The 16078-nt window shown below is 39.9% G+C and overlaps 3 protein-coding genes across 3 annotated transcripts; all 3 read right to left on the bottom strand.

Annotated features, from left to right (window-relative positions):
* Window positions 1–69: 69 nt before the first annotated feature.
* On the bottom strand, window positions 70–4327 carry snrpc (small nuclear ribonucleoprotein polypeptide C). The gene is made up of 6 exons (XM_057338254.1): window positions 4254–4327; window positions 3859–3901; window positions 3668–3776; window positions 1046–1135; window positions 620–721; window positions 70–504 (listed from the first exon to the last, which is right to left on the bottom strand). Exons 1-6 carry the CDS (start codon window positions 4259–4261, stop codon window positions 380–382), a joined length of 477 nt encoding a protein of 158 aa, XP_057194237.1. The 5' UTR covers window positions 4262–4327; the 3' UTR covers window positions 70–379.
* Window positions 4328–5180: 853 nt separating this feature from the next.
* On the bottom strand, window positions 5181–10209 carry sys1 (SYS1 golgi trafficking protein). Its single transcript, XM_057339034.1, has 4 exons — window positions 10029–10209; window positions 9125–9361; window positions 8406–8473; window positions 5181–8332 (listed from the first exon to the last, which is right to left on the bottom strand). Exons 2-4 carry the CDS (start codon window positions 9284–9286, stop codon window positions 8092–8094), a joined length of 471 nt encoding a protein of 156 aa, XP_057195017.1. The 5' UTR covers window positions 9287–9361; window positions 10029–10209; the 3' UTR covers window positions 5181–8091.
* A 1890-nt stretch (window positions 10210–12099) lies between these two features.
* LOC130557146 (adenosine receptor A1) lies at window positions 12100–15781 on the bottom strand. Its single transcript, XM_057338702.1, has 2 exons — window positions 15184–15781; window positions 12100–13456 (listed from the first exon to the last, which is right to left on the bottom strand). Exons 1-2 carry the CDS (start codon window positions 15675–15677, stop codon window positions 12820–12822), a joined length of 1131 nt encoding a protein of 376 aa, XP_057194685.1. The 5' UTR covers window positions 15678–15781; the 3' UTR covers window positions 12100–12819.
* Between the last annotated feature and the right edge of the window lie 297 nt (window positions 15782–16078).

Below are 16078 nucleotides of genomic sequence, written 5' to 3'. Positions count from 1 at the left end.
AGCTAATTTACTCTATAAAAAAACAAGATACATGATTCACTTTGAAAGACAAACAAGCACAAACAAAAGCAAAATAGATTTCTGGTTTTATTTTCTCAAAAAAATGAAAAACCCTGACAAAGTCACTAAATAAAACATTAAAACGTATAATAAACACATCATACACAAATCCATTCCATAACTCCCTCAAGTCTGTCATGAACACGCAAGCCAATGCAAAGTTCACCGTTTAGTTTAATTTTAGTCACCAGAATGTTCTGAACCAAACTTTGAGCCACAAACGCAAGTCATCGCAAAAGTCTTAAATCTACTGTAAAACCAGTGCCGTTATTTGGCCAAGTCCTTGATCTGTGAAGAGCGCGGTGGGAAAGCTATAGTTTTATCGATCGGGTCGCACGATTCCAGGCCTAACAGACAACATCATTGGCCGAGCGGGAGGACGCATCATATGCGGCCCAGGCATCATTTGCATGGGTCCACCCATTGGTGGCCGCATACCCGGACCTTAAAAAGCAGAAGGAGAGAGAAAATAATTACAGACTGCTATAAACATGAAGTTCACTGCGAAGACACGGATTTATTTACATATGAGTAACGTGCAAGTCTAAACAAGTCATACCTGGTCCTCCAGGCATCATGGCATGTGGAGGGGGCATCATGGGCATCATAGGAGGGCCACCCATTGGTGGGGCTGGTAACATACCCGGTCTTGGAGGTCCACCTGAAGAAAAATGAATCAAAGTGTTACGCCACTACATTCTACATTTCTGTCACATTCACAGACGAATTTAGCTCCCATTAGATTAGGAACTTCACATTTTTATAGCTTGTCATTTTGACAGAGAGGCTCGTAAAAAATCTGTCATAATCTATTAATACCCGTCACTATGGCGCAAGGTGGAGTTACGTGGTAATTAGCATGTTAGTGCTGTACTTGCGTTTACTCTCGGAACTCCTCTGACTTGACGTTGTGCTGTGTACACGCAAAGAGCCAATGAACTGCAGTTTCCATGTCTTGGATTCTTTGTTGAGCGCAGGAACTTACCAATACTTGGATGAGGCAGCAGGGATCCTCCAGGTGGAGGGGCTCCGGGGAACGGCGTGGGGGGGATTTTACCCTGCTGGAAGGCAGCCGCTGTCACACACAGAAAATACAAATGAAACTGGATCCAAACAAAATGTGCTGTACAAAATTAGTCAAATAAGACAGATTTCCCAAGTGAGTGAATAATCATGTGAATGAAACAAACGTCTATACGAAGTGTGTGTTACGGATAGGGCTGAACGATTAATTGCATTTGCGATTCAATCGCGATGTGGTGAACATCGTGGTGACTGCCTGCGAGTGAAGAGAGCACGTTGCACCTCATTCTTGTCGCAACTGCTTCGCTCTCTATGTCAGCGTGCTTGCCGCGTGCGTGTCTGTACTTAAAGTAATGAATTTGTACATTGACCTGTTGTACAATGGCCTCAAGCTCGACAGGACGTGGCACTGTGGAAACTTTAGTGTAAAAGAGCAACAGCACGTCAGTTGTGTGGGACTATTTTGGCTGTGTTGTGTAGATGATGTATGATGCATATTGTATGTGCTAACATTAATGCTGCCTCAGGGGGCAAGACTACTAATGTCATGCAGCACACTTACACAATAATACAAGACAATATATAAGATAATACACATATTAAAGCGACAACAAACAACTTTTTGACCTTAAAATAATGTCTCTAAAATTATTTTAGTGGTATGTCAACTTTTAACTGGACGAATTTGACTGCCGTTGCTACCTAAGCAGCCTCCTATCGGCTGAAATTGCACTTGTAACTTTAGTGTTCGGGCCGGTAGAAGCCTCGCCTATCCAGAGCTAACAGTAAGACGAAACGAACCAAACATCACCATGGCAGAGCCAGCCAAAAAAACCAAAGAGGGTTTTGTCAGAGGAAGCAAAGAAAAGAAAGAGAGAGAGTGATCGGACACGAGGCCGGTCACGAATCAATATTGGACGGGCTTACACTCGGTGGCGCGAGCAGCAAGAGGCAACAGGTTGCAAAATGGATGGAGACCTAGCGGTCCTGCTCCTGGATTTGTGAGTGTTATTTGTACCTTTTTTGTTACTGTCCTGTACTTTTGAACGTATTTGGCTTTATAAACAAACTCACGCGTATTGAGCTGCCAGCGGAAAATCTTTGCGACAGTTTTTACGACACTGTAAACAGACAATTCCGCTTATCAACCACGTGAGGCAACAGTGAGCAGAAGTTGCTCGTTATCGCTTTGGTTTATATTTGTACTTATTATTTAAAGATTGTCTAGTAAGTTAACAGACAGTGTTTAAGTGCAATCAACATGTTTATTACAGTGAATCTGCATTATCAAATTACTGAGTGTAGTAAAGCCACAGTTTTGTTTTCTATTTCTGTAATTCATGACTTTCATGTTACACCAAGTTTATTTGTCAGGGCTTTATGTCATGATAATTATTACATGATTACATGGCCAGAAATTTAACAAATCATTCAATGTATTAGTATGAATGGGGTAGTTCTATAAAAATATGTCAATCAATTCATGCATTAACTAATATCATCTTAAAGAGTACATAACTAGGGATTTTTAAGGTCCTACTTTGGTTTATGGAGTGTCCAACAACAAGTTTATGTATCAGAATCAGAATCAGAATCAGAAGAGCTTTATTGCCAAGTGTGCTTGCACACACAAGGAATTTTCTTTGGTGTTGGAAGCTTCTAGTACAGACATTTAACACAATGACAATACAATATAATACGATTTACAGTCTAAAAGATTCTACATTGTGCATATATAAAATAAAGACTATTTTACAGAAAATGGGGGATAATAACATATAAGAGACATTGTACCGGGTAGTATATAGTAGAATATACATATTAACAAGAATATGTACATATGTACATAGAATGTGTAAAATATGTACATAGAATGTACATAGAATGTACATATGTACATAGAATGTGTAAAAACACTACTATTTCGTAATAATAGTCAAGTTATTATTGTCACCTCACTTCTTGACTGACTCTCAAATGATTCGTTCTGCGATTCATCTGTCTAATCCCCTCCTTTCCGCTAGCCAAGTCTGATGTGATTGGTCAGATGGTCTAGTCTGCTGTGATTGGTCTACCGCAAATGAGGCTCTGGAGCTACAGTGTTTGGGGAGAAGAGTGACGTTTTCGCAGGCAGTCCTAGCTAAATGTAGGCGGGGACTATATGTAGTGACATAAATCCGCGGCGGTTGGTGGCTAGGGACGACTCGTTTACGTGATTCAGAGTCGACTCCCTTTTTTCCAAGCCAATAACTCTGTTATTCATTCACCTTTGGATTTACAACTTGGCAGACTGCTTACTTTCAAACACGCCAACATCACACACTGCATGAAATGTCATTTTCATGATCTCATGTTATGTACTCTTTAAGCCTGGCCTATAGTTTATGGTAAATCTGTCTAATATTGCGTTGTTACCATGATTTATTGATTTTCTTTATTAAATAATACAGAAGATAAGGTGCTTTAAAAAAATAATCGCATATTAAATCGCAATTGCAATAGTGATTTTAAAAAATCGCAATTAGATTGTTTTTCTAACTCGTTCAGCCATAGTTATGGATCATCAGAATCGGAGATCACTCACTCGTTTTGTCAATGAGACTCTGTGCCTGCTCCTCCATCCACTTCTGGTAATAATCCTTCACATTTTCTTTATGTTTGCGTCCGCTGCAGTGTGTCTTTCTCACAGATGGCTGCAAACATAAAATATACACACACAAGATCAACGTCTGCACAGAATGCTTATACATATTAAGAGAGAAAACCAAATCTTACCGAGTCATGTGTGAGGTATGTGTCACAATAATCACAATAAAATCTGCGGGAGGCAAGACAAAAATTAACAAACGAGCCTTACTATTGATACTACCATGATATTAGGGACATATTTCGTTCGTTTACACATTGGTGACTGTTACAGTGCTAATAACTTATGAACAACGTTAAATACATGAAGAAGAATGAAAAGACAACTTAGTTTTTAGCAAACTCAAACGCTAACGTAGATAGGCATAAGCCGCTAGTCCATTCCTGAGAAAAGCAGTTTTCTTCTCTGTGTTTCGTTTAAAATAATTCATTTTTATCAAACACATTACTTAAGTTTTTAACACTAAAATGCAAGGTTTCTTTTACCATAAACGTATATAAATAAACAATAAAGCACGACTCACTTCGGCATCGTCGCAACACAGCAGCGCGGAGCGGCAATGACCGGAAAAAGAATCAAGCGCGTCCGTTACGTCACGTCTTCTCGTCATTGATCGGGTTGAGCGCGCTGGCGCCATCTTGAGTTTTGGCGGAACGTGACCGAACGGCGACTTAGCTTACAATGTTTCGAATGTTATGATAGTTTTTAAATAAAAAAATAAACTATTAAATAAATCTTTAATAAACGTTTAATTAAAATACATTAAATAGGCTAAACTTTTAAAAATGCTTTAAGGTGAGCTACTGTATTACAGTAATTAGAATCTGATTACACATACAAACTAGTTCTACGTAAAAAAACAGCAAAAAATATGTCCATATGTATGCTTCATTTTTATTTGTAGCAATTCTCTGAACATGACAAATAAAGGGGCTTTGCAGAGCTATATTTTATTCTGGCAAAACATTTGAGAAAACAAGATAATTTTTAAGAAACATCAGTTACTCATATTTGAAACAAAACAATTTCTCAAGAACGTGAAGACTTTTGCAGTTATTTTTAAATTCAAGCTGCACTATTCACTCGCATTGTTTTTTTGTTGCTTGTTTTCTAGGTTAAAAGTCAAACAAGCAGAACTTGTGGCAAAAGTGTTGCAACAGTCTAATGTCTCAACAGCGGGTCTTTAAATGTGGTAACAGGAATTTCAATTCTGTCATCCAGTGATGTTTTATTTCATGAAGTAGGTTAATGCTTTAATGCAAGTATTTTTAGTAGTCCGAGTCAGCAGCTGAAAGTGTTCCACACAGGATGTTGCAGTTAACACAGGAAATACAGTGCCCTCCACTATTATTGGCACCCTTGGTAATTATGAGCAAAGAAGGCAGTAAAAATAAATCTGCATTGTTTCTGGTTTTGATCTTTTATTTAAAAAAAAAAAAACACCTTGGCCACAATTATTGGCACCCCTAGAAATTCTAGTAAAATATCTCCCAAGTATATGTGCAGCAAAAGATTGTTGAGCTACACAAAATAGAAAGTGGATCGAAAAGGAAATGAAACAATGCTCCTCTCCTCTTTTCTATATACACTACCTCATACCATTTTTATACAGATGACACGCAGCTTTATTTCTTTTTCAACAAGATGACCCCACCATCTCTGCTCATGTCTCTGGCTGCCTTCTGGACATCTCTTCTTAGATGAAAGAGCATCACCTACGTCTCAACCTCTCCAAGACAGAACGCCTGGTTATACCGGCCCACCCATCAATTGAACACCACCTTAGCATTCAGCTCGGATCCTCAACTATAACACCCACCAAGTCTGCGAGGAACCTGGGGGTGATGCTTGACGACCAGCTGAAATTCATCTCCCACATCGCAGCAACTTGCAGGTATGTGCTCTACAACATCAGGAAAATCAGGCCGTTCCTGTCGGAGCATGCCTCTCAGCTGCTCGTCCAAGCTCTGGTCAAAGCAAGACTGGACTACTGCAATTCTCTACTCGCCGGCCTTCCAACCAATGCAGTCAAGCCCTTGCAAATGATCCAGAATGCAGCTGCATGTCTAGTTTTCAATCAGCCCAAAAGAACCCATGTAACACCCGTCCTGATCTCACTTCACTGGCTGCCAGTTGCCGCCCGCATCAAGTTGAAATCTCTGACACTGGCCTTCAGAACGATAACGGCCCTTTTACCTTAACTCACTGCTCCAGTTCTACATCCCCTCCCGTCATCTTCGGTCTGAAAATGAGCAACGCCTGGTTGTTCCGTCACAGCGAGGCACCAAATCGCTTGCAAAACCTTTACACATTGGGTTCCCCTTTGGTGGAATGAACTACCAGCCTCCATCCCAACTGCAGCATCCTTCACAAGTTTCAATAAACAGCTCAAAACACACCTGTTCCGCATTTATTTGACGAACTAATAACTGTCTGACTGTCTAAAAAAAACTCTTGTTGTTCATTCTCTCCTTTGCTTCCTCCAGCTTTAATCCTCTAGTAGCATGGCCTTGTGAACTAACGGTACTGTTTCACATGTTGACAAAATCTTTGGATAAAAGCGTCTGGAAAACTACACCTCCATCACCACAAGTTGTTTGGGACACTGTTCAAGAAACAAATCTTCTGCTCTCATGCAAAAATAAACCACCACATTCATCTGCCATACTGGAACTTCAACCAGGACTGGGTTCTATGGCCATATGAAATGAAAGAGTTTTTTGGCAGCAATAACAAGATTTGGTGCATAAAAAAGTGCCGCATGTCCAGGTAATATACCACCAGATCTTATTGTTGTGGACCTACTTTTATACCAGAGGTTCTGGACATCTTGTTCAAATACCAACAGATATAAAAATCAAAACCTGACTGCTCTGCTAGAAATATCATAATGGGTCGTGGTTAGATCTTCCATCAGCACATTGGTTCAAAATAAACATCAAAATCAAGGAGAAATGAGTCGCTGAACACAAAATCAAGATCCAGCCACAGCCATCCCAGTTCCCTGATCTGAACACTATGAACATGAGTGGGATGAACTGAACATAAGAGAGCACTAACATCTGAAGGATCTGGAGAAATTCTGTATGGAGGAATGGACTCGGATGACTCTCAATGTATTCTCAAGCCTCACATCTGACTGAAAAGTGAACACTCAAGAGCTGTTTTTTATAAATTGAGGTTGCGAAGTGTATTAAATACAAGGGTGTCAATAATTGTGGCCAACATGTATGGAAGAAAAACTTTTTTTACAATGTGATATTCCCCCTACTTCAAATTATTTTCCTTCAATGAAATGTTCGAATTTTGCAGATTTTTTAAAATAAAAGATCAAAACGAGAAACAATGCAGATTTATTTTCACAGCCATCTTTGCTCATATTTACCAAGGGCCAATAATAGTGGAGGGCACTGTATACATCACTTACTAAGCAAAATGAGCCCGATTATAAAATTACATACATATTCCAATAACTTTATTGCGACAGAGAACCAACAAGTATGAGCAAACAGCTTTTTGCCTCTTCACTTATTTCAAGCCAATCTGAAATGGAAAACAGATTGCACCTCAACCCGAATCTAACGCATGATACCCATGATACTGTCGTATGGGATATTTATCAAGTGACAATGCATACACAATGAGGAAATAAGTGGGTGAAACTTGACAAATCTCTATGGCAACACTTGTTTTTAAATCTTTTTTTTGCTGTGAACAGTATGAGATGAACCAGCATTAAATCAAAACATTAACTACAGGCAAAGTTATTGTAATTGTGTAATGAAGGATGGTGCACAACAGAATCAGCATCATGTGGAAAGTAAATAAGACATTTTTTTTACTGTTGACCTTAAACTGACCTTTAAGACACTGTAAAAGTTTATTGTAACCATTAAGCATCACACCATATTTTACTCTCACGATAACGCAAGACCTGGGAGGTTTCTGCACAAGTAAAACCACATCTGTCATAATTTCTATAATATAAGCAAAAATGTTGGTCCTAAACAAGAGAATCACAATAATGCGTTTAAATGGATGAGAACTGTGGATTAACGCTGGTTAAAGGAAGTCCCAGTAGATCATTATTAACGCCACACATTACGGCTTGAAAATGCAAAGTCCTTTCCGAGCATTTAATGCCCCATCCGCCATTAGACATGATTATGATTAAATACAGTGAGGTGACTATTACATCACTAAAACCCAGGCATTTCTGTTGCCCCACAGGGCCTGTTATCCTTCCATCTGGACACTCTGGAAAAACCACAGCAGCATTAGTCCACACGTCAGTCCAGTCCAGTCCGAGGGTTCAGCATCACACATGCCAGCTGTGCTCAATCTCCGTCTCTGTAGAGTTCTCACAGGTTGGATTTGGGTGCAGTGTTTACTGGAATGGCTCTGAGCTCTGTCCGCATGCACAAGTACTCGCCAATGACAGCCATTAGTGCCATGCAGGCCACGTTGACCAACCACCACGATAGAGCAGCCGGGACGTGGGCGTTATAGATCCAGCAGCCAATCATGTGAAAGAAGTGCACCGTGATGGTAAAGTCCAAGCACTGCTTTCCCCGTCGGATGAAAAACCACAGGCCAAGAGCACTAGAGGAAAAAGAAAGATTTAGCCATAAAATAACAACGATGTTTTGACAAACGGTCGTAAACATAAACTTACCTTGTGAGAGAGTTCAGAATGAACGCCATCATCGAGAGGCGACGTTGTGTTGTTGAAAAACCAAGCACCTTGAAACAAAGCCAACCAGTTATTTGTCATTCAGAAGTAGCTACCACATGCACACATTAATACAGAAGAATTCACTTATTTTAGATTTAGATATAGCTAATGTGTGACATTTGTTAATATTCAATCTACAAAAAAATGTACTAACGTCACGGCAAAAGTCATTATTACTCCTAGAGCAAAAGAACTCGACCTAGGGCCAGTTGCATAAACTTAGCTGCTATGTTAAGACTATAGGTGCGTCCCGAATCGCGCACTTATGCACTATTCTATGATTGATTTTTATTCACACGCATTGTGCCGTGCGATTGAGGTCATTTGCGCTTGTCTGGGAAACCGATATTCTTCCGGTTAGTATAAAACCGTTTAGTATTTCATTTGGGACGATACAACCGTTCTACAATTCATACACTACATGGTAGTTTAAGTGCATAGTGTATAGTATGTCATTTGGGAAACAGCAATGCGTCTTAACAACAAGTCTCACTGACTAGCAGTTAGTTAGAACTAATCAGTCTTACTTCAATTAGACCAATCTACCTTTTTATGCAACTGACTTAAAGAAGTTATGACCAGTCTTGAAGAAAAACATAGATGACCAACTTTAACAGTTTGTGCAACCAGCCCCTAATCTTATAACTTTAAGCACTTACCTCATAACTGAATATCTGGTCAAGTGATCTACTGGTCTGTACCAAACCATCAACACCAGCCAACCACAAACCCAAGAAGCTGTAGTAGATGGCCTGCATCAGAATAATCTGAGAGACGATAAGGACCGGATCCCAGACGTAGCTGCGGAAATGACTGGACATCTCGCAGATGTCAGGGACAAGACGCGTCCCCGGGCAGACTCTACAAGTGGATTCAAAGTAGCTTGAAGATATGTGCTGCAGAAAAGAAGAGAGGCAAACAACTGGGACGTGTTCCAAAATCTATAAAACTGCCAACCAACACAGCATTTTAACAACTGAGTTCCAGGTCTGTTGCCTATAATGACATAAAAATCATCAGCAGCTGTGCTTAGTTACACTTGCCACAAAGACAGAACATGTAGGAAATATTGAGCATCTCTGTTCCTTAGGTCATGACACAACTAGTCTTTAATTTATTGTTAGAATGGAAACAAGATAAAGTTCAGATGGTTGTCAATGAGGTCATCGTACTATTGACCCAAGCGTCTTTCGTACCATACTTGAGTGATGATATCATGAAAATCGCGATTATACACCCTAGTAGTTCGTGAACTACGACATAACCACCGCGGATTATCACCAGATATCATAAACACAATTGTTAGCTTTCACAGATTCTACAAACACGACTAACCCACACAATATGTGACAACGACACAATTTGATATTTCGTTGATGTGACGATAAAAGTGTGATGTCAACTACTGTAGCGTTTTACAGACATCAACACAAACAAACAAAAACAAAACAAAACCAAAACGACACGCGTAACGGGCAAGCTAACTGTTTATTAGCATTAGCTCGCTAAACCTTCGACTTCGTTGACGTGTGTCTCGTAAATTAACGTGGTGAAAATACAAACCTCGAACACGACAATTCAGTAACGTGACCCCACGCTGAGTTGACAGGTTAAGGTTTAGTAAAGCGCCAATAATAATAATAATAACGAGTTAAACCGGAGAGGAAACTTCCAGCTGATGATCGCCGCGTGACGTCATCGCGAGTCCCGACCTTTACGTTCCGCGGCGCAGATTCGACACCACACAACATTCGGCTCCACAACACACTTTAACACACTTTACTATATTACAGTTGTTATAGCTGAAGTTGTTTTTTATATAAACCTAAAATATGATTTACTTCCGTTAAAATAAGAAGTAATTTAGGACAATCACGAATCCTACGGAGCCCGTCTAGTCACCCCTCGGAGAAAAAAAAACAAGACCCGCAAATCCGTGGCCACAGTTTTGTCATTCGTTAGCTCAGTTTAAAAATCCGTACTCACAGATTCTAAAACGGTTCCCACAGTTTACAAAACCGTGCTCTCGGATTAACAGACTGTGCCCACGAGTTTACAATCAGTGCTCTCGGTTTTGTAATCCGTCCCCTCAATTTTTGAAATCTGTACCCACAAATTCATAATCTGTGCCCACACTTTCGCAATCCGTTCGCACAGTTGTGCAAACTGTAGCCTACTCGCGGAATTGAAGCCCCGGTCTGTCAACAGAACAAGCTCCTACAGGAACATTAACGAATATTGTATACTGTTTTATTTTAGATTATATTATATCTTGTTTTTTTTTTTCTCCGAGGGGTGACCAGCCGGGCTCCGCATCAATCAGTGGCAGGTGTGAAACATCCAGTCCCGAGGAGGTGTCAGTACAGTACAGACACCAATTCTCAGGTAAGATCATCATTTTATAATTTGTGCATTAAACACACTAAATACAAACACTTTGTTAACATATTTAGACTTAGAATTGTTTACAGAATTAGATTTGTGGTATTTATAAGGGATTTTAATATCGATATGAAATGTTATAATATAAATCTGCAGGTTCATGTGTATAATTCGCCAACACAATCTTTTCGTCTTTGTTTTCTCTTTATAAGTAAAGGCATTTAAACAGTTTGCTAAAAGATTCTTTCAGAGTTCACAATTTAACATTCAGCTATAAGATTTAAGAAGAACAGATATGTACGTTGTGTCAGTCAAACACTTTAATGAGTTTGTTTTGAGAGACTTCTGTCTGTCAGGGTTCATGTTGGTGTCTGTGAATTCTTCCTGTTTTTCAGTCTGTAACATTTCACACATAAAGCAGTTTGTCTGTCACCACAGCAGAGCAAAACCACTGACTCTTGACTTGCATGTCTGAGTAAAATACAGTTCAGATGTGAATAAGTTTGATTGAATACCCAGCAGGATGTTCCTCTGCACACAGTCACATTTGATTTCACTTTGGCACTTTCTAGTCATATCTTAGACACAATCCTGGTGTATTACATAAACATTTTTTATGTTCGCCATTATTTAGTCACTCAAATGCACGAGTGAATTCTGTCATGCATAAACGTCCAAATTAATGTCTCGATGTATCAAGATGTGCATGTAGATGAGACTTCAGTATTTAAGGTCGACACAAAGATTCGAGATTAAGCCTTATACATTTATTTTTAATAATTACTATTCTTTACACATTACACATTTATTTGTTAATAAGGAAAACAGTTTTCAATTTCCGTTCACAAAAGAGACTTTTATTGCTCAGGTGTTTGCTCTCACAAGACTTTAGTTGTGTTCAGTTTAGGAGAAATAGGAATAGATTAAGACAACCGCACATGGAGATGTGAGCTTTCCGGGTCTTTTTCTCAGGAAAAACATCCTAGACAGAGAGACTTCAGCAGTTATATCTTATAGACCTAAATCAGTGGCTCTTAACTGTTTGTTTCTCAGGGTTTTACATCAACGAGTGACTAACACAGCACCAAAACTGTTCATAATAAAAAGTCCTTAAATTAAAACATTGACATTTACATTTAGGCCTGGTTTCACAGAAAAGGCTAAAGGGTATAGTCACCGACTAAAATGAATGTTTGAGCTGTCTTAAATGAAAATAACAGGCCATGAAATATCTTAAGATATGTCAGTGCCATTGTTTTGTCTCATGATGAACACCAGTAATGTTTTTTCTAATGCATTTTTATAAAAGCGATTTAAATATACTAATTTATCTAAGGCCTAGTCCTGGCTTAAGCTAAGCCTTGTCTTTGAAACCGGGCCTTAGTCATTTAGCAGACGCTTTTATCCAAAGCGACTTACAGAGAGTTCGGGGCACAAGAAAGAGATTAGTACATTGAAATGTACTAATTTAACAGGCTTAACAATATAGCACATCGATATAGAGTCAACATTGAGCCAGATGTTGTGTTTGGACGCGAAAGAGGAGAAATGCAAAGCATTTAATGCATATCAACGAGATTCTGTTGGCACATACTGTGTTTTTCCTCTTTGTTATTGACTCTCGGGTTGTATTTTTAAGCATGAATTTCTGCCAAAATACACATTTTGTCCTTTGATGTCAAAACAAAAGGTGTGACAAACCAGTTTTCTTGCCTTCTCTGCCAATTTATTTTGCTCTCCTAGTTAATAATTTCATGCATTTTTCCATGTGCATTCAGACGTCTTATTCTTGCCACAACCCACACAGTTAAGAGATCTACTGGTCGAGATGCCTAGCATGCTTTTAAACTAACAAATCACCCAATGCGCTTTTTTTTGCCACGTAGGACCACAAAATATTTTATTACATTCAGGGAAGAGATGTTTGAAGCCGCACAGTGCTGATTTACAGTCTACAGGTGCCATCAAGTTTTTATTGTCTTTCAGTCGTAGCTTGTGTTTTTTCAGCGATCGGTCCGGCACCGTGCTGGATCGGGCTGGTCGAGGTTCTACACAGTACGAATCGCTGGATGATCTGACACAGCGTGTCTTGAAAGCGCTGGATGCGGAACGCGTACACCAGCGGGTTCAGGGCGGAGTTGCTGTGGGACATAAAGATGCCGACGAAAAAAGCGCTCCTTGGCACGATGCACTTAGGGCAGAAAAACACGATGCAGTTCATGATGTGAAGCGGCAGCCAGCAGAGAGCGAACAGAAAGAGAACGAGCGCTAAGGACTTGGCTAAATTCAGCTCTTTGCGATAGTACTTGCTGGAGTCTGAAGTGGCTTCAGCTCGACGGTTGAGTTGTCGTCGGATTATACGAAAGATCTCGGCATACAGTCCCGCCATTATAGTCAAGGGTGCCACCACCCAGCCGAAGAAATTAAAGTAGACCATGTAGTTCAGGGATATCACGTTGATGAACTGGCATTCGATGAGCTCCGTGCTGGCATTTTGAGGTGGGCTACGATGCCAGCCGGTCATGGGCACCAACCCGGTCAGAAAGGACAGAATCCAACACATGCCAACAGCCACCCATGCCCGCTGCTGTGTGACCACGGTGTTGTATCTGTCAAAACAATACAAAGACTAATCATAAATGACAAGAAAGCAGTTTAGCTCCAACCCCACATCAAAACCTGTGTGCCAGTCTTTCTTCAGTGGAGCACAAAAGAAGATATTTTGAGAAATGTCTCAGTGGTTTTGCGTTCATACAATGGAAGTCAATGGAGTTCAGTGTTGTTCGATTATCAACGTTCTTCAAAACATCTTCTGTTGTGTTCTGAAGAAGAAGGAAACTCATACAGGTTTGACAGGAGGATGAAGAAATGATGATGACCTATAATATGATTCATTAGTGTAAATCTTGAATGGTTTCTGTTCAAGCGCTAGTAAATATTCTCATTGCAAAGTATTCAGTGTTTTCCTGTGAGTTTAATTGACATGCTTGTGTCACACAGCAGGCAAATGAGTGGTAAGGGAAGCTGCCAAAATCCTAACAGAGCGGTGGACGTAACTCGCCCCGACAGGCAGGACCACTTTCATTTAGCTAAAAGCTTCGCATCGGCCCTTTGATTTGCATTAGCGAAATCAACAGATATATGGATGCCCTGCAGTCTGACTCAGGAATAATTCAGGTGCATTCCCTGCGAAATAAAACGCTTTAGCGAATCTAAACTGGTTTGCTGGTCTTAGCTGGTCTGGTCAGACTGGTCAGTTGGTGGGTGTTGGAGAGCTTTAAAACACTTTTCATGTGGGAGAACAGCTGGTCTTTAGCTAAACCAGCTTGACCAGGCCGGGAGAACAGCAAACCAGAGAATTGTTTAAAGTTCACCCAAAAATGAAAATTCTGCCATCATTTACTCAACTACCTCAGGTTGTTCCAAACCTGTATAAATGTCTTTGCTCTGCTGAACAGAAAGGAAGATATTTGGAAGAATGTCAGTAACAAACAGATCTCATCCCCCAATTACTGCCATAGTAGGGAAAATAAATACTATGGGAGTCAATGGGGGATGAGATCTGTTTGGTGACTGACATTCTGACAAATATCTTCCTTAGTGTTTAGCAGAACAAATAAATGTATACAGGCTTAGAACAACCTGAGGGTGAGTAAATGATACATTTTTGGGTGAACTATCCCTTTAAGCTTAAGTTGGCATTTTTCCAGCGGGGATGATTTAATAAAATACAATTAATACAATAATGTTAATACTTCATAATAGAAATGTCTATACATAACAATTGGAAGTTGATAAAATAGAGAATGTAAAAATTCTTGTGAAATGCTTTGTCTGTTTTTGCAATTTTGGGGCACGCGTAACAAGCTAGTTCTGCTTATTGACTGTAAAACTTTCCAGGAGTTTTAATTCTGATTATTAATATTAGCTACGTGATAGAAAAGTAATGTAGTAGAAATTAGCTGTAATAGAAAAGCAGTAAGCAACTTCAAAACGTTTGTTAAAGTGATTTTTACCAAGATTTAAACATTAGTTTGTTGTTTCGACATCCTACAATAAACTAGCATAAAAACACATGAGAGAATACTGTAGTATGTACTATAGTAAACTGCAGTAAAGCGTGTTTTTGAACCTTTCCATAGTAAATATGAATTAATCGTTACTACTGTATTTACTACAGTTTAAAAGTAAACATTAACAATCCCTACTTTACTATAGTAAACAACGCTAAAGTGGGAATGCACAGATATAAGTAAAGAAACCACTCCAGTCGTTTATTTCATTATGTTGAGCTCTTGCAGACGGTCGTTGACGAAGCAATGTGTTTCCGACTCACCTGGTGGGGATTTTGACACGTAAGAATCTGTCGATGGCGATGGCCAGCAGTGACAGTATAGAGCTCTGAGTGATCATCACTAACAGACATGAAATAAAGAGGCAGGTGTAAAACGGTGTCATGAGACCCAGACTGATGACCACGGCCAGAGGAATGACGAGAACACCGACGGCGATGTCAGCCAGCGCCAGAGACACGATAAAACAGAAGGTGGGGTCTCTCAGACCCTGGTTCTTGGCCACCACTAACACCACCAAAACATTTCCCAGGACTGACGCCAGCGCAATCGTGCTCTCGATGGAAATGTACATCACATCTATTTTCTCCCCGTTCTCTATGACCTCTTGAGTTGAGGTGTTGGCCATATTTGACGCTAGTTTCTCTTCCCCAGTGGCTCTCCGAGATCCTGATGTGTTCAGTTGCTGGCGCAGATTTCCTTTCATTTCTCCATCTCGTGTGTTCTTGAGTCTGTGTGGCTTCAGTCTTATTAGCATCTGGAGTCACTCGACGTCATCAGAGATGTCTCAATATTCCTTCTGTGTTTCTGCATCTTTATAAACTTGTGTTTCCTTCTCTTGTGGACACGCTGCTGGATGGGATGGGATGGGATGAGAGGGGAGGGGTGGTGTAGTCACTGCGGCTCTCTCTCTCTCTCTCTCTTTCTGTGTGTGTGTATTCAGTAACATTTGAATCTCCAACACGCATGTTTTTATCTCCACGTAGTAAACAGATGGGAAATCTGACATCATCAGATGATTTTTTTTCAGGAAAAAGTGCTCATTATAGTGCACTTATGGATGACTTTCAGTAATGAGGGATTCATTTGACATCCGTGCTTCTCACTGTCAAGTGTTGGACACACTTATTATTCTTGTCTACGTGTTCTATCGTGGTC

The sequence above is a fragment of the Triplophysa rosa genome, linkage group LG7 (assembly GCF_024868665.1).
Source record: "Triplophysa rosa linkage group LG7, Trosa_1v2, whole genome shotgun sequence".
NCBI lineage: Eukaryota > Metazoa > Chordata > Actinopteri > Cypriniformes > Nemacheilidae > Triplophysa > Triplophysa rosa.
The sequence above is the reverse complement of the archived record's forward strand: the minus strand, read 5'-3'. Positions and strand labels throughout refer to the sequence as shown.

Bases quoted from the DNA above. Each gene is read 5' to 3' on its own strand.
- LOC130557146 (XM_057338702.1), bottom strand. From the start codon at position 15,677: ATGCTAATAAGACTGAAGCCACACAGACTCAAGAACACACGAGATGGA. The intron at 13,457-15,183 runs GTGAGTCGGAAA...TTGTTTTGACAG, and splicing joins CGTGTCAAAATCCCCACCAG to ATACAACACCGTGGTCACAC.
- sys1 (XM_057339034.1), bottom strand. From the start codon at position 9,286: ATGTCCAGTCATTTCCGCAGCTACGTCTGGGATCCGGTCCTTATCGTC. The intron at 8,474-9,124 runs GTAAGTGCTTAA...CTTTGTTTCAAG, and splicing joins ACCAGATATTCAGTTATGAG to GTGCTTGGTTTTTCAACAAC. The intron at 8,333-8,405 runs GTAAGTTTATGT...TTTTTCCTCTAG, and splicing joins ATTCTGAACTCTCTCACAAG to TGCTCTTGGCCTGTGGTTTT.
- snrpc (XM_057338254.1), bottom strand. The intron at 1,136-3,667 runs GTGAGTGATCTC...TGTGTGTGACAG, and splicing joins GAGTCTCATTGACAAAACGA to CGGCTGCCTTCCAGCAGGGT. The intron at 505-619 runs GTATGACTTGTT...CTGCTTTTTAAG, and splicing joins CATGATGCCTGGAGGACCAG to GTCCGGGTATGCGGCCACCA.